At 48.9% G+C, this 24,330-nt stretch overlaps 1 protein-coding gene and 1 long non-coding RNA gene across 5 annotated transcripts in view; one reads left to right on the forward strand and one right to left on the reverse strand.

Annotated features, from left to right (window-relative positions):
* Pacrg (parkin coregulated) overlaps positions 1 to 6,119 on the forward strand; it is a 422,656-nt gene extending 416,537 nt beyond the window's left edge. For all 3 annotated transcript variants that reach the window (NM_001389238.1, XM_087581084.1, XM_087581078.1), the window contains one exon: positions 5,638 to 6,119. In NM_001389238.1, the coding sequence (NP_001376167.1) occupies positions 5,638 to 5,798 (161 nt within the window). In that variant the 3' untranslated portion in view covers positions 5,799 to 6,119. The remainder of the gene's footprint in view (positions 1 to 5,637) is intronic.
* The window catches only part of LOC120100098 (uncharacterized), a 26,135-nt gene extending 14,000 nt beyond the window's left edge, over positions 1 to 12,135 (reverse strand). Inside the window, exon 1 of one of the 2 annotated variants that reach the window (XR_015649440.1) lies at positions 11,959 to 12,122. This is a non-coding gene — a long non-coding RNA (uncharacterized LOC120100098). Of the gene's footprint in view, positions 1 to 11,958 lie in introns of both variants that reach the window. The other variant, XR_015649438.1, reaches the window with a different exon arrangement.
* Between the last annotated feature and the right edge of the window lie 12,195 nt (positions 12,136 to 24,330).

Here is a 24,330-nt window from a genome sequence, read left to right on the forward strand (position 1 = left end):
TTTGCTTTTATTTTATTGGATTTCACTATACATAGCCTGGCCTTGAACTCTGCTACCTTTACCTCTAAGCCGAGAGTAGAATTACAGGTTATATGCCACCACATACAGAGAGGTCACAGGGACTTTTGATTTCATGGAGAACCTTGGGCATGCCTTTTCTGATCCAGAAACAATTGCATTTTTCTCTATTGCTGTATTTCAATTCCACTTCATATCACTTCAGGAAGCTCACCCAGCCACAATGGACAAGAGTCCTGGCTGCCCTCTGAGAGCAGCACCCACAGCCTTGGTGCCCAAAGGCACTTTAGCACTTTGTTTCATATTGATGGACACACCCTCACTGGGGAAAGCTTCGATCTGGATTGTCCTCAGGTCACATTCAAGTGCTCTGTGTGCAAAATGGCTAATTGTGACAGCTTGCTTTCCACACACCAGCAAGACAGAGGGGAATGGAGGGTGTCACCAAGCCACGATGCTCAGCAGCGCTCTACTTCAAAGCCCGCTCTACTGCTGTCGTCTGCCCTCTCTGCATCCCTGGTACACTTGCTGACTTCTTCAGGTATTTCAAGGCCTGTCAGGGACTTGGAAGGCAACACCAATCTCTTTTCTTATTAAGCTCCATGAGTTACAGAAAGCCAGAACTTGGAGAGGTTAGAAAACTGGACAAGAAGAGACTGGGGACAAAAGTCTAGGCATCCTCAGAGTCCCCTCTTCCAGTGTTCCATTCTTGTTTTCTTTTGGCATATTTATTACATTTATTTTTTAACTTTCAGTTTTGGTTTTGGGATGTGTCAAGGTAAAGTCACACCATGCGCATATGGAGGTCAGAGGACAGATTGTGGAAGTCAGTTCTCGCTTTCTGTCCTATAGATCTCATGTCATCAGGGGATTGGTGGCTCCTGTCGTGAGCCACCTCACAATCCCTCACCCCTCATCTCTCCTGGCCCTTACAGAGCGTTTGAGGCATTGCCCAAACCATTTGGCCATTGTGAGGCTGAGAGGTGGAGGTGGGGCAGGCACCTACTTGTCATCCTCATCGGTGACATTGCCCCCATCTGTGAACCTGTCCTGGTCAGTCCTGAGGGCCAGGCCACTGCAGCCTGGGGCCATGATGTGTCAGAGTTAACAGATTCTTCTTTCTTAAAATGGGCCCTTTTATTAGTCAGCGTCAGGAAGAGACAGCAGTTCATCCTTTGCTGTGTCAGCGAAGGACCTGAAGCCGGCATTTATTTGTTTTCTGTCTATTTGTTGTGATTTAAATAAGGCTCTTATTTCCAAGTAACAGTAGCTGTGACTGCTCCCGAGACTGTCTTTCCATTTACCATTAAAAAGTATTACTGAAAACAGCATCCAAAACAGAAAATCCCAAATCTGCGTGGAATGTTCTCTGAGCCAGGTGGCCATCCACATACTCTCGATTGCTCTTCCTGTCTCTCACCTAAGAGTCCCTTGGGCACCCAGCTTAAAGAAGTGGGCCAGAGTTCTCTCCAGGCTCATGTCCAGTGGGCAGCAAAAGGAGACTGTAAGGCTCGCTTCGGAAGCCACGTGTGTTCCCGTGGGTGCTGGTGACCATTTGCTCTGTGTGAAAAGTGACCTAAGAGAGTTCCTCCCCCAGCTGGCAAGCTCCCCCAGAGGCAAGGACCCCAATGTATTCACTCGCCCCTTCATCCTGCAGGGCCCCCCAGAGCTTTCCATGTGCACAAAGAACACCCTGCAACAGTAGCCGCAGATCCCACCAAGGCCAAGGGTGGGCTCAGCGCCAAGGAGCACAGCTTCAAAGCCAATCCCAAACCTGGCTTAGAAGAAGTGCCTGGCTGCTCCAGCTACACTGGCCTGGCTTTCTGCTTTGCGCCTCTCACCTCTGATTGTGATCCTTCCTTTCTGTAACAGTAGTCACTAAATAAAAGAGAAACTGGGCTTTGACAGTCTAGAAATCGAAACCCTAGTGGGGATGTTTTATCAAAATTCTACATGATCTCTGTCTGCTGTTGGCCAGTGTCCACCAAGTAGCAGATATCTGTGTGAAACGTAAATGTGTCTTATGTAACTGCCCTTTGCCATGGGCCCTAGTGACGGGCATGAGCTGAGCCTCTGCACTAGGAAGATGCCATCGGAGGGCGGACAGGAAGTATACACATCTTGCCGTGACCTGAAAAAGGCCAAGAAGTAGCATACGGGTCGGAGCCGTTTCAAAGGGATTAGACAGGAGAGGAGTTCGAATGGGTTTAATGCTGAAGCAGGTTTCTCAGATAATCAGAGAAGATTTGACATCCAAAGTGCTAAATGGAGTTTAAATAAGTTGGAGCTGGGAACTGTCTCTGGGAGGTCAGGCCATTGCCTGTCTCCTGCATGCCAGCATCTCTAAGAACAGCCCGTCTATCTCCTTCAGCTGTTTGGATGTCATTCTTATGGGGCACAAACCTGCCTTGCACCCGCCACATAAACCCCACTCACGTGATTATAAATAAAATGTATCTTTTCCATCATCAATGTCTCTCCCTACCCTTCTGAACGTAGGCTCCCCACTTCCTAAATAGTGATATCAGCTCCTAATCAGACCTGACAATTGTAAATAAGCACCTGGTTGACACTGCTGTTATTTTAAGTGTCCTGTTCTCACAAACACATTTGCCCCCAGTGGCATTGTCTGCATTTAAAGCAGGGAGCTCGAGTCACCTCGACTCCTGCTTCTCAAGATACGGAGAAAAGTGCATGTTTCAAAATGGAGATCACACCCCCACCTGCCTGTCAGCCGCAGCTTGACATTAGCCTGTCCCGGCATCATCAGGACATGCAAAGCAAGGCTCGGGCTCTCGGTTTTCGTTCAGCTTCTCTGTCTCTGTCTGCCCCCATGACGCACACTCTGCAAGCACAGAACAGTGCGACTCCAACTCCCTTCCGAACAAGCGACTTCATTCTGCTCTGTTGTTTCATCGTTGGGGTTGGTACAGTTGGAAACAAACAAAGCCACAGAGCCTTCTCCCACAGCTAAATATTTTTTAAAAAGCAAGAATGTGGAATAAAGTGCTGCTTGTCGCTGCTGCGTTCTGGAAGGGGGTGAAGCCCAGGGTGTGCTAAGTTCTCCATTGTGCAGGCTTCCCAAACCCCCTCAGCCACAGTGGGAAAATGTGCCTGTCCTGTGACCCATTCAGTCTTTGACCTTTCGAGCACAACAAAAGGCGCTATTTACCAGCGATTAATACATGAATCTTTGTCTAAAAGGAGCCGTATGGAAGCTGTCACGGCCCAGCATCACCAATTTGATTTTCCAGGTACCTGTGGGGCAGGGAGTGCCGCAGGTTCGACTGTCAATAGAGCCTGCCTATTTCTCCCTAACTCCGAGGAAGATCACTAACTGTAGGAAAAATCGTGGGCTGGTACTTACAAGGAATGTCCTTTGGGAGAAGACAGACACAGAGATTAGCCCAAGACCTCCTGGGACACTTTTCACTCCCGGTGGCCTCCTGGGATACTGGCCTCATTCCTAAGGACACTTAGCCATCAACATTAGCTCACAGCATCCGCTCTCCTGTAGCTTGGCCTGGCTCTGTTGTCACCTGACTTCCTGGCCCTCTTCTTTGTTTCTGACCATTTTTTCCCTCACACCTCCATCAAACCGTAGTCACACCCACCCCTGCCAAACCCAGGCAGCTCACAGTTTCAACTCAAGGACCCTCTCCTATGGGCAGAGTTCTCACATTCTCCCTGGCGTGGCCACTCCTAACAGTCCCCTCTTCTGAGGGTGGACCATGCCAGTCTTTAATGATGAAGATGATGATGGTAGTCTGATTGCTTAAACACGAGTTTACCTGTGGTTTATTTTCTTGTTGATATTAATGCTTTTCTCAAAAATATGACTAGAGTCTTTACTCTGCTTCTCTCTTGGTGATATTCTCTCCACATGATAAGTACAGTTTTGACCAATGTTCATGGATATGTTCCCTGTGTTTGACATTTTGAATAGCCAGCCACTCGGTGAGTCAAACTTTAAATAGACTGAAATCCATTACACAAGGTATGCACCATGGGGAGAAAAGTCCCCTGATTACAGTCTTGTACGTCTTTGTAAGTTCACCTTACAGAATAAATTGTTATGTGCCACAGTTTTAAGACTCCATTTTTTTTGCAACTTTGCTGTATTTCTACCTGCCTTCACTCTTACCAAACAAACTGGTCAGAATGACAGTTCATTATTTCTGTATTATCTCAGACAGTCCTATTTCTCTAAGAAGTTCCGGGAAAAACATCAGATGAAAGTGGTCCCTGTCTGTGCTGTGTGAGGTCTTTGCTCTGGTCTGAACTGTTCCTGATCCTTTTGAAATGTCCCTGAATAACTGGGGATAGGGAGTCTGGAATACCAACTCAGCCTCCACTCTTTTTACATTAAGCGGGGTAACCATTTGAAGGCAGTCCCTGAGGTATGAGCAAAGTAAACCATCCCTCTATGAGGTGGATGCCTTCAGAATGTGCCGTGCTCCCTGGCCCTGTGCACCCTCTGGCCCTCGCTCACCCCTTTATCCCTCTATCTCCTAGAAGCCCAACTTTGTTGCCCTCCCCTGTGTTACCAGGCAATATGAGCAACTTCTCTAAATGCAATAGTGTCTCCCCTTCTGGGAACAGGGACACTAAAGCCCTCTGAAATCTGTGGATGCAGCAAAAAAGCGTTTTAATGACTCTGTAGGCAGAAACCATGATAATGGTGGAGTCTGGAGGGTGCACAGGGAGTGCATCTCTGTCAGAACTGGGGTTCCTCAGATGTCTCACAGTCTAGGTACTGCCAGGAACCTTTTTCCCCCCGAGTAGCTGCAGCCTGAATTTTCAGAGTGGGAGACCTGAAGGTTTGTAAGATCTGCCAAGGCCAACTAGGACTCAAGTCCTTCATGGGCCAGCAAGGCAGGCACAGTGGTCAAATGCAGGCTGCAGAAGGATGGGTTAACTGCAGTAGGTCCTCCCTGGACTTGCAAGCTCCAGAACTGGCAACGATAGCGCCCTGGCATGCCATGACCCTAAGATGGGCCGTCTTATGTCACTCAGTGGCAATCACAGCAAAGTCCTGGGAATAACTACAGCCCCCTGTGGTCCCCAACCCTCAAGAAAAAGACTCACCAAGTACACAAAGCTGCAAAGACATGGGCCACAGCTCTAAGCTGAGCCCGTCCTTCTCCAGCCTGCCTCTTGTGAGCTACATGGGGCTATCTGCATGGTCTAACCACAGACCGTTCCTCTGCTGTGCCTGTACTGTGAACAAAAAGCCTTCCTTCACACTTGTATATCTTAGATTAATTTTCACCAGCTCTGCCCTGGATTTGAGTTTTGTTATTCTCCTCATTTGTTTAATGGGCTGGTCTGTTGGTTGGTTGGCCTTTTAAAGAAGATGGGCTCTTATGTAGCCCAGGCTGGCCTCAAACTCATAGTGTCACCTCAGCTTGGCGATGCTAGAATCTCAGGCATGGTGTCACCATCATATGCAATTTGGTATTTTTGTGGAGTTGCCACCAGCCTTAAATGTCAGCTAACGTCAAAGTGTTACCTGTCAGTGTCTCCAAACAGGCTCTGGGAAAATGCCTGACCTGTGGGGTGGGACTCCGGGGACACTGCATGGAAATAATTGCCTCTTTGTTTATTTACCTGAACCAGTGAACTCCGGGGATGGCATCGACTACAGCCAGCAGAAGAGGGAGAACATTGGTGACCTGATCCAGGAGACCCTGGAAGCCTTCGAGCGCTATGGAGGGGAGGACGCCTTCATCAACATCAAATACATGGTGCCCACCTATGAGTCGTGCTTGCTGAACTGACCAGGCAACTGCAAGAGGGAGCCTCCCTCGGTATCACAACCATCTGTCCCCAATGCCCTAGCATCTCATTATTTGTGATTTCTACAGCTCTCTTTCTACAGCTGCAAACATAGTAGTTTCTGGGCCAAAAGACTGTTAGCCCCATTGAGAGCAAGGCTTTCCAATACATAAATAGTGCCTGTTTCTTAGATTACAATAGTGTACTGTGCTTATTTTTTTTTCCATGAAGAGAATTGCTTCTTTATCCAGCTCAGATGGAGGCAGGAGTCCGAGTTAAACCTTCAGTTGTATAGACAATAAAACTATAATTCTCATATGCAATTCACCATTTGCTGTGCTCTGTCTGCCTGCCCCGAGGGCCCTGTCATAGGCTGTAAGGAAGAGTGTGTGCTGAGTGCTTAATAGGTGTTTGTCCTGGAAGAGAAGCATCACTCCAGGGGTGTCTCTCCAGCAGCTATGTGGAAGAATAAGCTCTGACATTCGATAAAACCGTCGAATGTATACCCCCAATTACAGCAGCAAAATTTTGCAGTCCATTATATGCTAAACTATAACCGTAACTAATGTTTCTGACCAACCAGTGATCCAGGCTTCAGGGCCTTTGCAGTTCGTATCTGGCTGCAGATGAGAAGTCTGGGGAGGGGCTGGAATCAGGGTTAAGGTGTGAAGTGTTAGGTTTGCAATACACTTAGTTCTAAGGAGAGAGCTGGCTGGAATCCTCGCTCCACCATTGTGAGGATGGCACTGTACAAGTCAGGGCATCTTCGTGCTAGGCGCGCTGTTGACAAAACGTTGCCCAGCAGTTGCTCCAGGGCTTCTCATCATCCCTGAACATGGCTGTGTGCCTCCTAATGACCCTTGGAAAGGATCGATGTTGGCCCTAGGGAGTCTCCCCTGACCCCTGCTTCCTCCTAGGTGCTGTGGCCTCACTCTTCCATGAGAGCATGGGTCTGACATGATTTTGGAATTTTATTACATACAGAAAAGACAAAGGATGTACACTTTCTCATTCAGCAGAAAAAGAAAAAGATGCAAAGCAAAGACAAAACCTAAGGCGTTCAGCCTTGGACCATGACTGCTCAGACATGCCAGGCAGGAAGCTCCGGGCATCTGAACCTCAGCCCAGAAAACGTCATAAAGCAGAAGTAGTGAGATCCGCACACTGAGAAATGACTTAGCCACCCAGAAATGCCTAAACTCAAGTGTCCCGCTTCTGAAGCAAAATGCAATTTCTGCATAAAAGTGAGGAGAGGCTGTGTGCTCCCCCTCTCCCTGTCTGCCCTCTGGCCTCATCATCAACACTAATTATTTAAGGTTTTCTGTTTCCAAAATTAAAGACCCGATTCTGCAAAGAGTTAGTTCATTAATCATTCCATTGGATGGGCAAGGTACACAGAGTCTAGCACTGGGGCACCACCACCTGCCTTCAGGAGCTCACTCAGAGTAGAGAAAGAGGACAAAGGTATTTGTAGGGATGGCATTTGGAAGGCACAGCTGCAGCCCTCGCATTGGTAATATAAGGAGACCCCAAAGTTGAGATGCTAGCCTGGAATGGCTCCTGCAGGGTCCACCCTCTCACTCTGCCACACGTGTGAAAATCACCTGATTTCAAGCAGGAAGACTGGCTGGGAGCCCCAATTTTGGCTTGGAAATAAAGCATCAGCCTTGACCACCAGCTCTGTTACTCATTAGCTGTGCTGCCCTGGGCAAATTCCTTAACCTGTCTGAGCCCCTTGTGCCCTCCACTGTGAAGTGCAGATCGGCCCATCTGCAGACAGTGACCCACACCAGAGGTGACCTCCACACATGCAAGCGTTGTATGTTCACTGAACCTTTGGTTGGAAGACAAGCAGTATATGAAGAATGACTCTCTTTGCCCCAACAGGGCAGCACGCACTACAACATCTCTCAGACAATACGGGTGCCCCCTACCCAGTCATGGAAGCCACCTCCCAGTGAGATGCTTTCCGAAGAGCCAAACTAATGATAAAGGCAGCACTTGGTTGTCTAGAGATTACAAAAGCAAAACCAGACTAAGCCACATTTTTGTGTTGCTTTACTGGTACAGAATTAAGAATGGCCTACTTTCTCTCACCATACCCCAAGACTGACATCTAAGGTCTGAAGAGTTTCCAAGGAAATCAAAGTGAAAGGCCTAGCATGTGGGGCATTGGGTTTCATTCTCCAGCAGAGACAGACAGACAGACAGGTGTGTGTAGAGACAGATGAAGAGTGAAGCAGACACATAATCACACACACACACACACACACACACACACACACACACACACACACACGGCTGAGGAGCGATGGGGGGGGGGAGAGACAGATCTGTCGCTGGGCATTAGATCCCTAAGAAGGACAATGGGTTCCTTTCAGTGTGTGTGGTGGTATTATTATATTGTTGAGCAAGGGGTTGGGTGGTCTGTTTCCAACTTGTTTCTATGTTGGATGGATTGGAACACCTCACCCAGCTATCCCTCCCTCTTACTTAAGCAAAGCGACAAGAGACATGGGCCGATGGCTAGGCCAGGCTTGTTTTGGGAGCTCCATGGTTTCTGGCTATGCAGCCTCTGTCTTCCACGCAGACACCGCCTGTCCTTCAGCCAATTATGTAAAGTCTCTAAAAATGATAGCCACCAGTCCAAAATGTCCCCAATAGCACCTGCCTTGCATGTTTTCCTAGCAAGCACACACAAGGGGCCCTTATTTAAGGGTTCAGCAGGGCCTCCAGCTCCCTTGCAAATGCCCTGGCCAAGTGTGTGCTTTCTCTTTCCTTAGCCATTTTCTGGTCTCACCTAAATGTTCCTTCCCTACGTGGGCCCCTGTGCTCCCACTCAGCCCACCCATCTGCTGTTCTCACAAAGCAACAAGAAGCGTCCGACCACGGCAGCGGGAAGGGCTGCGCAGGGCTGCGAATTTCCGTGGTTATTCACCCGCACACCTACACACAGCCCATTCTTCCCGTGGCATTCGCTGGACAGATGACTAAAGGCACCTCCAAAACAACGCCGAAAGTCCGTGGTCAAGCCGGTGTGCCTTCTCTGGGCCACAAAAGTCACTTCACCCTGCCCTTCCGACTCAGAGGACATTTGTCACTCTATGAAATCCCTACCTCATAGATGGAGACTTGTGGAACTATTGTCAGAGTCCCTAAGAAGTGACTGGCAAGGACAACCTGGCACTTCTGTCACGTGGAGTTATGCATCACACCCTCAGAGGGAAGCATTTTGATCTCTAAAGTTACACACACACACACACACACACACACACACACACACACACACACGCACAGAATCTCCCAGGCCCACCGGGCCCTTCAAGGAAGATGGCAATCTTCCCTGTGTGGGACATAAGCGTCACACAGATGGGTGGACCTTGCCTGTGGGGAACGGTACAGATTCCTCTATAGGAAGCCTGCTGCAACCAGGACACAGTCGCCTCAATAGGCCACAGTCATAGACATGTTCCTCTTAGGGAGAGCAGACTCAGATATTTCAATCCATATCCCCATAGCAACCAAACAGAAGGCACCCTTGCCCTAACACCTTTGACGCTCAGACTTGGCCCAGCAGACTCTGGAATAGACCACCAATCAGAGTGCGCTCCCCAGTCCCAGGAAAGTCATGAAAGCCTGGGAGCTTGGGTGGAATGCGAACCCTCTGACTCCGGCTCAATACAGAGCCTGTCAATCTTCCTCAATACTGTGATGTACCCTAGGGTTTCTGGGCCACTGTCCCAAACCCAGACTTTCACCAAGATGTCAATCCCTAGTCCTTTAGAAGGTCCTGGTAAACTGAATGAAGTTCAGTGACCTTCAAGCCAAGTTCTCTATTACGCCATGAGCTGGCCCAGCCACTCCCCCGAGGTCTCCACTAAGCAACTGGTTCAATCTAGGGACAGCAGAGTGCCATCAATATGCCCTTGCAGGGCCAGTGGGCCTGGGAGATTCTGTGCACGTGTGTAACTTTAGAGATTGAAATGGAAGAGAACTGGGTTGTCCTCACTCCAGAGGGTGAAGAAAATCATAACTTAAAGTAGTCAGCACCAAGGCCAACAGCGAACCCAGTCATCTTTGCTGCAAGTGTCAAGACAAAGAAGGATGTACAAGCATTCCCAGGGACTCACTGCCACTGTCACCTTTATATTTGAACCCTTAAAAAAGCGAATCAGGTCCTTAAATTCAGAAAGGGAAATTTCTAGGAAATATTCAGAATTCAAAGATTTCAGATCAGTTAAAAGGAGACCTCGCAGGACTCTGCTCAGCAGACATTCACACTCCCTGAAGGAGAGGTTTCTATGTTCCTCCCCATGCCACAGGCTACAATCTCTCTCCAGTTCCTGAAAGCTACCCACAGCTAAAACTGTATCCGCAAAGAGCAGAGCCCACGTGGCACTAGATCCAGGGAGAAGCATAATAGGGCCATTCTAAGACCAGAGTTTTAAATGGCCTTTCTGTCTCCTCCCTCATCCATCTGGGGCAGGGGACATTGCATTAAAATGCAGCCAGAAAAAAAAATGTCCCATAAAGAACTTTATTGACGAAAAGGTAAAAATTTAATAACCTTTCAGTAGGCGCCATTCCAGAGGGGTGCTATGTCACAAGACGAGGGTTTTCATAGCCCTCCTAGGAATTCCTCACATTAGAAGACTGTTTTCGGTTTAGAGAGAGCCCACTGGAAAATATTCTGGGCATGACAATCTTTGCCCTACTCATGTTATGTGATGAACCTTTGTGCATTCTCTCTCTTCCCCCTCCCTCGCTCTCCACCCCCCTCTGTCCCCCTACCCCCTTCTCTCCCCCTTCTCTTCCCCCTCCCCTCCCTTCCTTTCCCTCTTCCCTCTTTCCCCCTCCCCCATCTCTCTCTCTGTGAGAGAGAGAGAGACAGAGAGAGAGAGAGAAGACTACATTCGTAGCTTAACAACCAAACGGACTAAAATACTTCAGTGGAGAAACACAGAACAAGGCTTTCAGACATGCTTAAATGGTGACTAGAATCCCCAGTACTACCAAGGCCACCTACCTAGCATATACCACAGAGTCTCACAAACGAAGTTAAGGAGCCCCAATCAGACTAAGCTTCTCTCTATAAAATATCTATGGGAATCTACAGAGAAACTCAAGTGCATCGACTGCAGTAGGCCTCCCTGGCAGCCATAGAAACTACCACACAGCTTCATGGAGGCTGTGTGCCTCAAAAGGCTTCCTGCTCCTATGGCTGTGGTAGAGCCCCTGAGGGTAACCTAACATCTAGGCAAGAATAGACAAATGGGGGATTGTGAGCACACCACAGCAAAGACTGCAGTGTTGGTCCAGAGGGGAGTTAAAACCTGAATCCAAGAACCAATTCGCATCAGGGACTTAAAACAAGTAGAGAGATCTTGGGGTACTGGGGGTGGTGGTGTCGCCGATTGCTTGTAGGCTACAGTTAAAGGGACAGTGGTACAGTGGGTGTGCAGGCAGATCCAAACAGCTTGGATTAGAGCTAAACACCCAAGAGAAAAAAGTCTGGGAGCCAGGTGTGAGGTGATGGGCAAACCACTTGGTGAGGGTCGGGCCACATCAGGTTTAACCATAGCTCTTCTGCATCCACACTGGACAACAACAAAGTTCCAGTACAATCCCCCAGCCGCTACCCCAACTCCGTTTCCCCATGCTAGGAGTACAAAGAAAGTGTGAAGAAGACAGTGTTCTGTGAAAGTCACTTAAATCACGCCTCACGTTTTCTCTCTCAGTAGACGGTGTTCAGAACGTATGACAGAATAGTATGTATGTAAACGTTAAAAACGTAATACAAACACGAGCAAATACAACAAAATACGATCCTCTCTCCAAAATTACAGACTCCTCTTAGAACGCATTGCCATCAGAACGGCCCTGGGTGGGTTTGAATGGCTGACTGGCGCTGGGCTGAGATCTTTGCTCCAAATGTTATGATGCTGGCCACGGATGTCGAGCCCTGCTTGTTTACGGCTGAGAAGACCAAGGCATGAGAAATATTTTTTTCCACATTACACAGCCGTGAAGTGATTTGGGTGTTACTACAGAACGCCAGGGAATGTCTATTTTTAGCCCTAGCAAACATAGTTTCCATCACTTTACGGTTTGCTCCTCGGCGTTTTATTGGTGGTTATTGGTGAGACCCTCGGCTCTGCTCACCTCCAGAGAGGTGCAGCCTCCTCTGGTTCACAAGCAGCCACCTTTACATCCCCTTGCCAGTCAACCTTTTACCTGGTCCGACCTCAGGCTCTCACGCTTGCTCCACAAGCATCCGCACCCACCAAGCCATCTCTCCAGCTCCGCCCTCCTACCCCGGGGCATCTGCTAGCTAACACTGATGGCTGTAGTCAGGGCTCTTGAGCATGCTATCTGTCCACAGCAGAGAGGAATGTGGCAAGAAGGTCACCATAGCCAGGCCTGTGAGTGCCGTCTTTACCAGAAATACTTATCCAGAGTTGTGGCTACCAAGTAGGAGAAAGGTGGGACAGCTGACTGGTCCACGCTGGCTGGCAAATCCCTCCTCACCCAGTACCAAGCATTACTGCTTCACCTGCTCGGCACCAGGCTCTGCTCTACACTCTCCTGCTTTCTGCTGCTCAGCTAGAACACTGGCCATGTGGCTGCCTGGAGGTTGAGTGAAGATCCAAGAAGTAGGTCAAGGAGAGCCTCGGGGTACAGGAGTGAAAGGCTGGGCAGGTAACAGTGGGTGAAACAAGAGACTCCAGGTGCTTTGGGACACTTGTGAGTGTTGTTCTTACCCCTGGAGTGGGGCCTTGCTTTGTTTTATAGCTGAGGGGATGCTCACAAAAATGAAACCATTTGCCCAAGGCCATGTGCCTGTCAAACCATTGAAGCCTACCCTGGCAGCTCCCAGGCTCCCTCCCACCACCAGGCTTAGGGCCTCGGCACTTCCAGAGAAGGCGACGGATGCAGGGCCCAGCTCTGCACGCTCCTCAGAATGACATCCCACCAGGAACCACAGGTCTGATGAACAGTCAAGATTCAGGGTGACATTTCTGCTCAGCCCCCAAGCTGAACGGCAGCCCAGGGGGCAGAGGTTTCTCTCTCTCTCTCTTCAGAAGCGTCTAGAAAAGTCACAGATCCTCAGGAGTTCCCACACTAGACAGGAAGTTAGCCAACAGACCCCCAAAGTCCCTTTATTCTCTGACATGCTGGGAGTCTGCACAGGACAGTCTCTGCTACAAAAAATGGCTAGACTATGAATTGCAGTTAGTTTAACAGGCCTTAGGCCAGAAGGTGACAAAAGATGTCGGGTCCTCCCATTCTGCTCAAAGCATCCTGCATTTCTTCTCTGTACCTTCACACACACACACACACACACACACACACACACACACACACACACACACACACACCGATATGTGGTAATCTTGTGACAGCTCAGGATGGGTTGGGATAAGGTCATCAGCACATCCATTGTCTGTCTCAGTCATTTGTCATTTCTTGGTATCGGGTGTCACAATGACTTCATCCCTCACTACCACCCCAAAACTGACTATAGCAGCCTTTGTTCGTGGGGTTCAGACCAAGAGAGCACTCTGTTTTTATTTTATTTTTATAGTTATTTTATTATATATGTATGGGTACTTTGCACATATGTGTGTCTGTGCACATGTATGTGCCTGATGCCTGCAGAGGTCAGAAGAAGGCATTGAACCCACTGGGACTGGAGTAATAGATGATTCTGAGCCACCATGTAGGTGTTTGAAACTCAGTCCTCTACAGGAACACGTGCTCTTACTTAATAAGTCCCCCAAGAGAGCTCTCTCTTGATTCTGAGTTTTCCTGGATCCCATCCCTGAGTACTTTTCCTCCCCTGGGCTTGGGAGACTCAGCCTGAACTAGAATTTAGATACCATACAGCCAGGAGATCTGGGCCAGGGGCCTTAAGCTCTGTTTCTCTTTCGTAAAATGAAGTATTGGGGTTATAGTTTCTGCAAGTCCCCTCCAAACAACAGAATTCTGTCACTGAACCCATGTTAGCAAGAGCCCGGAGAATAATGGTCATTTCTTTCCTGTTTCCCTCTGAGGTCCCTTAGAAAGGAGCAAACACAGCCAGAATGACCTTAATCTGGGGCACTCTTGAGGGAGCCCATCCCTTAGAGATGCACGGTCCCTCCCTACTCCCTTCGCCAAAGCTTTTCTCAGAGAGGAAGTGGGACTCTGCCCAAGGTTGTTTGCTGGGGCCTGGGAACTCACATTGCCCAAGTGTGGCCAGGGTGAGGAGCTCTGTGTGCCAGCCTGCAGCCCCCTGGAGCTCCCGGGACACCACTGCCAAGGGCTGCTTTCACCAGAACTGACAGGGGCTGGGCCCGCCACGGCTTTCCCACAGCCCCTTTTGGCTGGAAGGACGATTGCCATGGCAGTCACACTGCACAGGGGTTCGCCTTTGTCTTCCTGGACCTTCTCCTCCATGAGACTGTTCTTCCTCTAATCATTGCTGGCCTGCTCTCTGCATACCCCAGCACCCAGGCTCTGTCCCTGGCGACCTCTCAAGCAGAACTCACACTGGGCTCTCTTCCTCATTGCTCCCTTCTTCTTGTGGTTCATATCCTCTCTCTCTCTCTCTCTCTCTCTCTCTCTCTCTCTCTCTCTCTCTCTCTCTCTTTCTGTGTATGTGTCTCTATCTCTGTCTCTGTGTCTCTGTCTCTGTCTCTCTCTGTGTGTCTCTGTCTCTGTCTCTCTCTATGTCTCTCTCTGTGTCTCTGTCTCTTTCTCTGTCTCTGTCTCTGTCTCTCTCTCTCTCACACACACACACACACACACACACACACATACACTTAAAAGGCTGGGACTGTGGCTTTGGGACGGGCCCCATGGCGTCCCATCATACTAAAGATGTGTGATTGGGAGTGAGGCAAGCAGCCGAATGCAACTTCCAGGCACAGGCACACACTGTGTGACATACACTGTGTGACACACACTATGTGACACACACTGTATGACACAGACCTGGCACGAAGGGTTCCAAAGAGCACCCCTACCTGTGCTCATGAGTTATGTTCCTAACCGAGTGTGCTCCAACACTGCACTTAGGGATAGCATGGGAGAGTGGATGGCAGGCCTCAGTTTCTCATGCACCCTGGAGGAAGCAGGGAGAAGCCAAGGCCCTACCTCCTGCCCCTCCTCAGCCGCTGAGTTCTCTGGCCATTTGTACTCTCTTCTACTTTTTTTCTCTTTAGTATATACCAAAGATACCCAGTACAGTTCCTGGACACCTTACAGGTCCACAGAAAATAGACCATCCCTCTCATCAAGATGAGTGGCTGTTAAAAAAGGGACACGTCAGAGGACTGGGCGGGAAGGCCCAGAGAAGGACAAACAGCACCATGATGAAAACAGCATGGGATTTCTCGGATTCTCAGTCACCGCCAGGGCAGGCGCGGGAGGGCAGGTGCTAGGCTATGTAGAGCCAGGCCATGCGTGAGCTGCCATAAAGCTATTCCTGGCTCGGTACACATCGCTTGCAAACCGTCTGAGCTGCCTCCAAGGAACTTCTACTAAGATGGGCGTGGGTGCAAAGTTTTCCCCATTCTTAGCCACAGCCACTCAAACCTGCCTCTTCCCACCCACCTGTAAGGCTGGCTCACTAGACAGCGGGTCTGTGCTGCCCTTTCTCCACTCCCTGATGCTCTGAGTCATCTTAGGGGTCACTGCAGCCACCTCTCAGAAGAACCTCACCACCCACTCTGCCTGACAAGACTCACCCAGTAGCCTATGGGGATGACAGGGCCAAGCAGCTCAGCTGGCTTCATCCCACCAAGAACTGTGGGGCTCACCCTAGAGGAACCCCAAAACTGTACCAAGCCGGGGAGAGCATGCAGCTCATTCCAACCTCACTCAGTTCTGGGAGAGACAGACTAATCTATGGAGAGAAACCAGATCCAGGAGGCCAGGGTGGTGGTTCTAACACATGGGAGGCCGAAGCAGGAGAGTTAGAGGTTTGAGGACAGCCCAGCTTCTAGAGTGAAACTCTGTCTAAAGAAATGAAATGAAGAAGTGAAGGGAGAGGAGAAGGAAGGAGGGAGGAGAGAGGGAAGAAAGCAAAGAACAAAGTCCCTGGTCTATCCAGGAACTGTGGTTGGGCAGTGATTGGCTGGGGAGAAGCATCAGCATGCAGGGGTGGGGGAAGGGTCACGGGGGAGATTATGGGAGCATTCTGGAGCTGGATGGATGAATTATATAAGAATATGCATGTGGTTTTTAACAATCAAACGCACCTAGGAAACAGCTCTGTCATTAATGTGCCACATAAGCACAGGGACCTGAGTTTGGTTCCCAGCACCTCCAGGGAACCAAAAGCAATAGCACACTTCTGAAACAGTAGTAGGACAGAGATGGGAAGAGCTCTGGGGACCATTGTCTAGGTACATCAGTGGGCTCCAGCTCCAATGAGAGACCCTGACCCAAAAAATAAAGTGGAGAGGGATTGAGAAAGACACTTGATGTGAGCCTCTGTCCTCTATGTGTGTGACACAGGTGCACCTACACAGGCACGCACATGCATAGACACACACTCACACATGCACACAGACATGCACATGCCTGCACATACACATATGCACATGCTCACAAATGAGTACACATACACACACATACACAGACAAGCAATGCATGCACATACACATATACGCACACTCTTGAATGAGTACACACACACACACACACACACACACACACACACACACACACACACTGAATGAGACAGCACTGTTCTTCCCTGGCAGGCAGTGAGCACAGCTCACCCAGCGTCTGAGAGTCTGAGACTCAAGAACCAGAGCTTGGAGGCATAAGTGTGGTAGAGCGCATGTGCCCATCACGTCACATCTGCAGGCCAGGAGTGTTGGGAATGCAAGCGTAGGACTTCTTAGAACTGAGCGTCTTGAAATCATGCAATCTCAGGCAGTCTCAGCTGACCCCACTTACTTCCTCTCCCACACCAGCTGCCACCAGGAAGGGCAAGTTCCCCCTCAGCTATCAGAAACTTTCACAGCAGAAAAACCTCAGTGTGGCAAGGGATTGTCTCCAGCGTGAGCTCCCACATCCAGGCTAGGTAGGAACCTCAGGACTTACGGAGGAGTTGACATGGCTGAAGCAAATGTCCCAGCACCCGACTCTTAGGTGTGCCAGCAAGGTTAACTTTGAAGCAGTTGCTCCTTAGCTGCAAGCCTCCGTTCACAAGCAACAAGAGACCAAGAACAAGGGAAGTAATGTCACAAGACTGACAGATTTCAAGGGTAGAGTGTCCTGCAGTTTTTCTGGCCCAGAATTGCTCTCCCCATTCTAGAAATAGACCAGTTGCATGGAATGGTCCTGGATCCATTTTTCTTTGAACAAAGTCATTGTTAAGGACACAGATGAGGTATTGATAAGAAAGCATCTGTAAAATTGAAATGCAAAGATCAGACGAACCAGGTAACAAATACATATAATATATCTCCTGTTTCATCTTAAGATACATTTCCAGAAGTGTATGCCCTAAGTTGTTTACTGCAGCAGTCTGAGTGGCAGAAATCACACAAATTACTCCTTTGATTTCTGCTCGTCACATGTAAAAGTACTGGTCCCTACAAGGCTCAATGTGGGCTTGAGACAGACCTGATCAGAGAAGAGTGCATCTGTGGTCAGCTAAGTTGGGGTGGGTCCTAGAATGACCATCCGTTGGGACTGCGTCCCTTTAAAAGAAGGAAAATGTAGGTGAAATGAAGGCAGGGACTGTGTTGTGTTTCTACCTGCTGAGGACCACCAGGAGCTGGTCAACAATGGCGGATTCCCCTGCTCAGACTAGACAGGAAACCACCCTCACAGCGGTGACCTCAGACCTCCAACTTCCGGAATGCCCATCGCAAGGCAGTATATTTCTGTCCCTCAGGCCACTGGGCTATGGTCATTTATGCCCATCTAGTAAACATGATGACTCTAATGGCAGAGTTATTCAGACTTGAAAGTTGAAAGTGAGGCTCGGGTGGGTACCTAGAAGTACAGAAAGCAGCTTTCCCCACCCAGGAACTGCGGCTTCCCGGGCTGACAGCCTCTTTGCCCCAGCTGTGTGAGGAGAGCATCCTTCATGGCACCAAGGCTCAGGGAAGCCTTCCCTCCCCCTCTCCTGTGGGCCTCCATGAGTCACTTCTGCTCCCGGGAGCTGCCAGGTTTTCTGGTTGATGGAGACCCTCCCACAATCATGGTATAGCTTGGCTCCAGCCTGACCACATCCGGTGAGGCTGATACCGAGATGAGGCACATGCTGTAGGGGGGCACAGATCACATTGGGGACGTCATGGAGTGCACATGGGCCTCTGAAACCTCGGAGCACCTCCTCCTCGGTGAGCAGAAGTCTATTATTACAATGGACTGCGGCATCCTCAGCTTCTCCAACCCTGGAGCTGGGCTCGGAAACCTGAACCACAGCAAGGCTGGCGGATCAAAATAACTTCCAAGAATAACCAGACAGCCGCAGGCCTGTGCTGGAACGCAGGCATGTGAGCCTGCAGGCCGAGGGGCTCCAGCTCTCAGCCCTGGGCCTTCACTTCCGCCACAGCTCCCCAGAAATGAGTTATCAAGTGACACACTCTGGAACTCAATCAGCCAAAACAATGGGAGGAAATGTGGCGCTTTCTCCACAGCCGGCCAAATGGGGAGCCCCGCTTATCAAAGGGACAAGATTTATTCAGTTGCTACAAACTTCCAAAGACTTCCTTTCCCAAAAGAAAGACCCACAGGAAGGTCATGTCCTTCAACCACATCCAGCGAGTCAATAGTGCCTACTGCTTCGCTTCAGGTCAGGTGACTTCCACCCTGCCCCCCAGTCACTGGATCTGGGCACACAGCTGCCCCGGGAGAGGTCTGCAGGCTCCAGAGGGTTCAGAGACAAAGGCACAGCTGGCCCTCAGACCACAAAATAGAGGCCACAGAATATAAACTACCACAGCTCAGGGAAAATGAGGCTTATGGTCACTGGAAACAGGCTAACCTTATCTGGAGTTCTCTTTTCACACGAAGCAGCCTGATTCCTAGTAGGCCAGACCAACCTCTCCCAAGATTTCCTGGGTTTTCTGACACTGGGCAACAGCCCACCAATAGCTGTCTCTTACCAATCCCTGGAGAACACACAGACCAACCTCAGAGGGGGCATTTGAGCAGACTTGTATCAAAAGGAGCTGGGCCTTTCTTAAAGGGTGTTTGCCCAAGGGAACAGTGTGTGTGTGTGTGTGTGTGTGTGTGTGTGTGTGTGTGTGTGTGTGGTGTGTATGGGGGTGGGAGGTGATGAACTTCCTGATTGGAAGGCAGAATAAGTAACTGGAGTAAATGTCTCTGTGCCTCACGATGCCTCACTGATGACCGGGTGATTTCTAACGAAGCACAGCCTGTCTCAAAACTACAAGTCACCCAGCATCAGTATCTCTGTCAACAAAGCCCATTTGCCTTCATGTTCTTGGTGAGGAGGGCAGGACCTCTGTCCCTCACCACTGAGTCCAAGGACACCTGGTAAGAGGACAGCTGGGTTCTCAGTATAACATCCCAAGACCATCGTGCTCAAACATTCACACCTCTTTCCTGTTCCTGTCGGGTCTGAGCAGTGGGCTTGTGTGTGGACATAACCCATTCCCAAGTTAGGCAACATGCACCAGAGGCCTGGCAGGTTAGTCTACCCCAGGCTTCTCAGCCCGGACACTTGACCTAGAGGTATTGTCATGGATTCCTTGTGTGTCCATCCACCAATCAATCAACATCTAACAACGCCTACAGATACCTGTAATCTTTGGAGTGAGAGTCATCTCATGAACACTATGTCCCCTGCATAAAGTCAACAGTGCTTAACGAATCAAACATTTGTATCTGTCTCATAGGTTGAAGTGAATGGTCCCTGGCCGGTAAACATGGTGATCCACAAAGAGAAATGCCTGGGTGCCTTCCTACTTCTTAGTCTGCCCTCTTGTGTGGTCTGCAAGGGCTTTGTCCACACTGGGCATCAGTGTGAGGGTGGTGTCTGATAAAGAGGGTATAAGCCCTACCACAGGTCACCTTCTGTAAGGAGAATGCTCATTCCCACAGGTTCCTCCCCGATAAGCTTCCCTTTGGCTCTTGTGGGTCTGTCTGGCGGTAAGCCCAAACCAAGCACCATGAAGGAAAAGGCCTTCCAAGTTGGGGTACTCCCTTGACGGCAATCGTCATCAGGATGAAAGGTGCTATAGAATGATCCCCTATAGAATGATCCCCTATAGAATGATCCCCTATAGAATGATCCCCTATAGAATGATCCCCTATAGAATGATCCCCTATAGAATGATCCCCTATAGAATGATCCCCTATAGAATGATCCCCTATAGAATGATCCCCTATAGAATGATCCCCTCCTGGTAGGTAACAGGGCACATACACACTGTGTACAATTTCAAGGAATTTTTAGATCCTCAAAATCAGTGGCTGGCAACCTTCCAAATGCTACCACCCTTTAATACAGTCCCTCATATCATGGTGACCCCAACCATAAAATTATTTCATGGCTACTTCATAGTTGTAAATTTGCTACTGTTATAAATCATGATGTAAACATCTCATAAGCAGGATTTCTAATGCGTGACCCCAGGGGGTCGCAACCAATAGGTTGCGAACCACTTACCTAAGGTCTTTCTGCAGGACACCCTAAAGATCTCCTAAGGGGCTACAGGCTAGATACCACATCAACTCCATGATCCATGGAGATCATGGAGAATCATGGAGAGCTTGTGTTCCAACAGGGGACATCATGCTGATAATCACTGACTTCATAGAAGCCAACTGAAGATTATCGTGGCATGTGTAAAAGCAGATAACTAGCCCACAGCTGTGAAGCCAGGTACAGGGGGTGGGAACATAGAGTTAATCGGAAGGGTGGAGCCTACCCCAGGAGAAAAAGAGAGGAAGCCGTCATTCCACACCCAGGAGACACAGCGGTTGGCAGGCAATTGCAGCTGCTTGCAGTTACAGCGAAGCCATGGGCCAACCCACCACTCTATTTATGTTGAGTCCTCTTGATGACAGCATGAATTCTGAGAACAAAGCTTCCAGACTCTGGATGTGTAAACTAGAACCTAAGGACAGAAATAGCTGCTCTTCCCATGTGTGCCTGGGGACTGTTCCCTACGCTTTGGAGAGAGTCTTGTCATTTATAAAAGAGGATTCCGCAAAGGCACAAATCAGGTGAACAACTGACCATCTCAATCGTGGCTGATTCCACCATGCAAAATACTCTCAGTATTCAGTTCTCTCCTGAATAACTCTCCCTTCAGGTAAAGTCGCATTGCTTCGGGATGTGGGCATAATCAGGAATGATTTAGAAGATTAAAAAGTATAGTTCTCGATGACATTGAAGAGCTAGACACTAGGGAGCAAGTGTAACGCTTAAGAGAATGAAGGTTCCCTTGAAGAGACAAATATACCCATCCACTACTTTTAAATAAGTCAGAAAATGTCCTAACAGTGACGGTAAGGGATGACGGAAGGAATGGCTCATAAGGTGAAGGTGATTGCTGCCCAGACTGACAACCTGAGTTTGATTCCCAGGATCCACAAGAGTAGGAGAGGACCAACTCCTATAAGGTTTCATTGGACTGCAATACACACACACACACACACACACACACACACACACACACACACACACAGAGAGAGAGAGAGAGAGAGAGAGAGAGAGAGAGAGAGAGAGAGAGCCCTCAGGAAATAACAAATACAGTAAAAGAAAATTCATGTAACTTATTATTCCGTCCCAGAACTGGATTTCATACATCCCGATAACTACATAGAAAATGAACAGTGATCTTTAGCAAGTGATATGGAGAAATTACTATTAGCTGATGCATATATTTAAATATATTCATCAATAAAATAATAACAACATAGTTGTATAAAAATTCCTCCACCTATATAAAGTAAAATGCCTCGACCTAGCTCTGTCTCAGCTGTGGACCTGTTTGCTCCACAGTTTGCTTTAGAGACGTCCATTATTACTTGACCTATTCATCTTCATTTTAAAGTCATCATGAACAACATGACTCACTCTCCTGGATTTTGTCCCCTGCTTACTGCTTGTCCCTGAGAGACTGTCCACCTTGTTAAAACAATCCCATCTGGTTCCCGGTGAGCTACAAGCACCACTCTTGTCATAGCAGGCGACCAGGGTCTCCCTTTGGCTCCACTGTGGAGCCTGACAACTCAACCACCCCGAGTTAAAACAACACAGCTCACTGGTACCACATGGCCAACATGGCCAAAGGTTCTGTCACCTACAACACAGGATACTGGGTCTCAAAAATCTACCATTTTTGTCTTCTGAGTAATCCTAGCAATGGAGGTGTTTCTCTAAGAGTCAATTCCCATGATTCTCCACGTGGAGACCACTCCCATACTCAGCTGCTGCAGAGGCGAAGCCGAGAGTCCTTGACAGCCCATCGGTCTTCCTGGTCACACAAGATGCTGGAACCCGCTGACCACTTGCCTGCTCAGTCTCTGCTGGGGGCTGATGCGTACAATAGTCAAGTTTTTACCTCCCTTCTCACCTCCCTGGCTTGAAACTGCCTTTATCTCAGACCTTTCTCCCTCCCCAGTGTCTGGTATTTTTGTTATTTGCCCAGTTGCTTGAAGGCAGGGTCTTACGTAACCCAGGCTTGCTTTAAAACGTGTTGGAGCAGAGTCTGTCCTTGAATTCCTGATGCTCTTGCCTTCACCTCTCAAGCGCTGGCCACAGGTGTGTGCCCCAGGCCCAGCCCCTCAGAGAGTCTTAGATCTGCTCATTTACAGGCTTTATGCCCTCCATTCTTTCCCTGGCCCCTACTGACATTTCCATGGCCATCTGTGTTTGTTAAGTCTTTGTCAATATGACATAAATTAGAGTCATCTGGGAAGATGAAACCCTAATTCTGTCAGACTGGCCTGTAAACATTTTTTGCTATGGATCATTAATGTGGAAGGGTCCAGCCCTTTACTGGTGGTGTTCCTCCTGGACAGGTCCTGGGGCGTATAAAGTTGAGCAAGCCAAGGGGAGCAAGCCAGTAAGCAGCATCCCTTCACGGCCTGTGCTTCTCCCGTTCCTGCCTCCAGGTTCCTGCTGTCAGTTCCTGCCCTGATTTCCCCACACTAATGGACTGTAAACTATAAACTGAAATTAAACCCTCCCCTCCCCAAGTTGCTTTTGGTCAGTGTTTTGTCCCACGGAACTGAAACCAAACTAGGAGTGTTGGTCATTTCTACTGCCAGCCTACTTCTTTCTTCTTTCTTTCACAGACAGCCGGGATCGGGAGCTTCCCTACACGAATGGTTCTTTGTTTCTTTTGCCTATGTTTTATTCCATGGTTGTTCTGATTCTCAAAACATCCAATATACAATATCCTATGATAGATGATGGATAGATAGATAGATAGATAGATAGATAGATAGATAGATAGATAGATAGATGATAGATAGATAGATAGATAGATAGATAGATAGATAGATAGATAGATAGATAATAGACAGACAGATAATGGGTTGATGTTGAGAAATTGGCCTTCCTGGGGCCACCATCACAAAGTACCACAAGTGGAGGCTTAGCCCAACAGAAATGGCCCTCCCCACTGTTCTGGAAGCTGACTGATGAGTTGTCAACAGGGACTGGCTCACCCTTTGCTGGAGGTCCAACTCTGCCTCTGCTGTCACTGCTGTTCTCCTGATACCCCCTGACTTGTTTCTTGCAAAGACAGCATTGTTAGGGACCACTCTAATGAACTCACCTTAACTTGATTCACATCTTCAAAAGCCCCTTCCTGATAAGACTACTGCCCCAAATCTCCTTCCCAGATTTCTTGGGACCCATCCTATTCTTGTCCCTGAGGTTGCTGGAGCCGGAGCAGGCTTCATGGTCTTGCTGATCTCAGCCACAGGAAGCTGTTCCTTCTGGCAGCCACTCACCCCTTCAAGGTAGAAGTCAGTCAAGTGTCCAGAAGAGTAGACCCACCAGATGTTCCCTGGGCCTGAATAGTACAGTACAAACCGACATGCTTTAATCTCAAACGAGGGTTTCTACCCCGCCTTTGCTCATTCAGTTCTCAGATAAAAGACACTTTTATATTTATAATAGGCCTTAATCAACACGAACGCTGGGCAGATATCTACCCTCTGTGCTATTGTGTCTCCTTCCCTACCAATAACATCAGGTCCCTTGGGGGCGACCAGGCCTTGGGGACCAGTATTTAGCATTACAGTACATAACAACAGAGAAAACCTCAGCACTCAGTCACTTTGGATCTAGGCAGGGCCACCAAAGACCCCGGCCATGAACAGAAAAGCCACAGAGGGGACTGGTATGAGATACAGACAAAAAACGTAAGACTGGGTCTCGATGGTCAGTACAAGGTGTATGGAGTCTCTTGGGCACTGTCTCAGCACCTACAACCATGTAACTTACCAGTTGGAAGAGACAGAGCTCTCTAGGATACCCTAAAAACACCTCCACACAATGGTCCAAGAAGCTTCTCTCGGGAAGGCTCAAACCAAACC

Source organism: Rattus norvegicus, chromosome 1 (assembly GCF_021556685.1).
Source record: "Rattus norvegicus strain SHRSP/BbbUtx chromosome 1, alternate assembly SHRSP_T2T, whole genome shotgun sequence".
In the NCBI taxonomy this organism is placed as follows: Eukaryota; Metazoa; Chordata; class Mammalia; order Rodentia; family Muridae; genus Rattus; species Rattus norvegicus.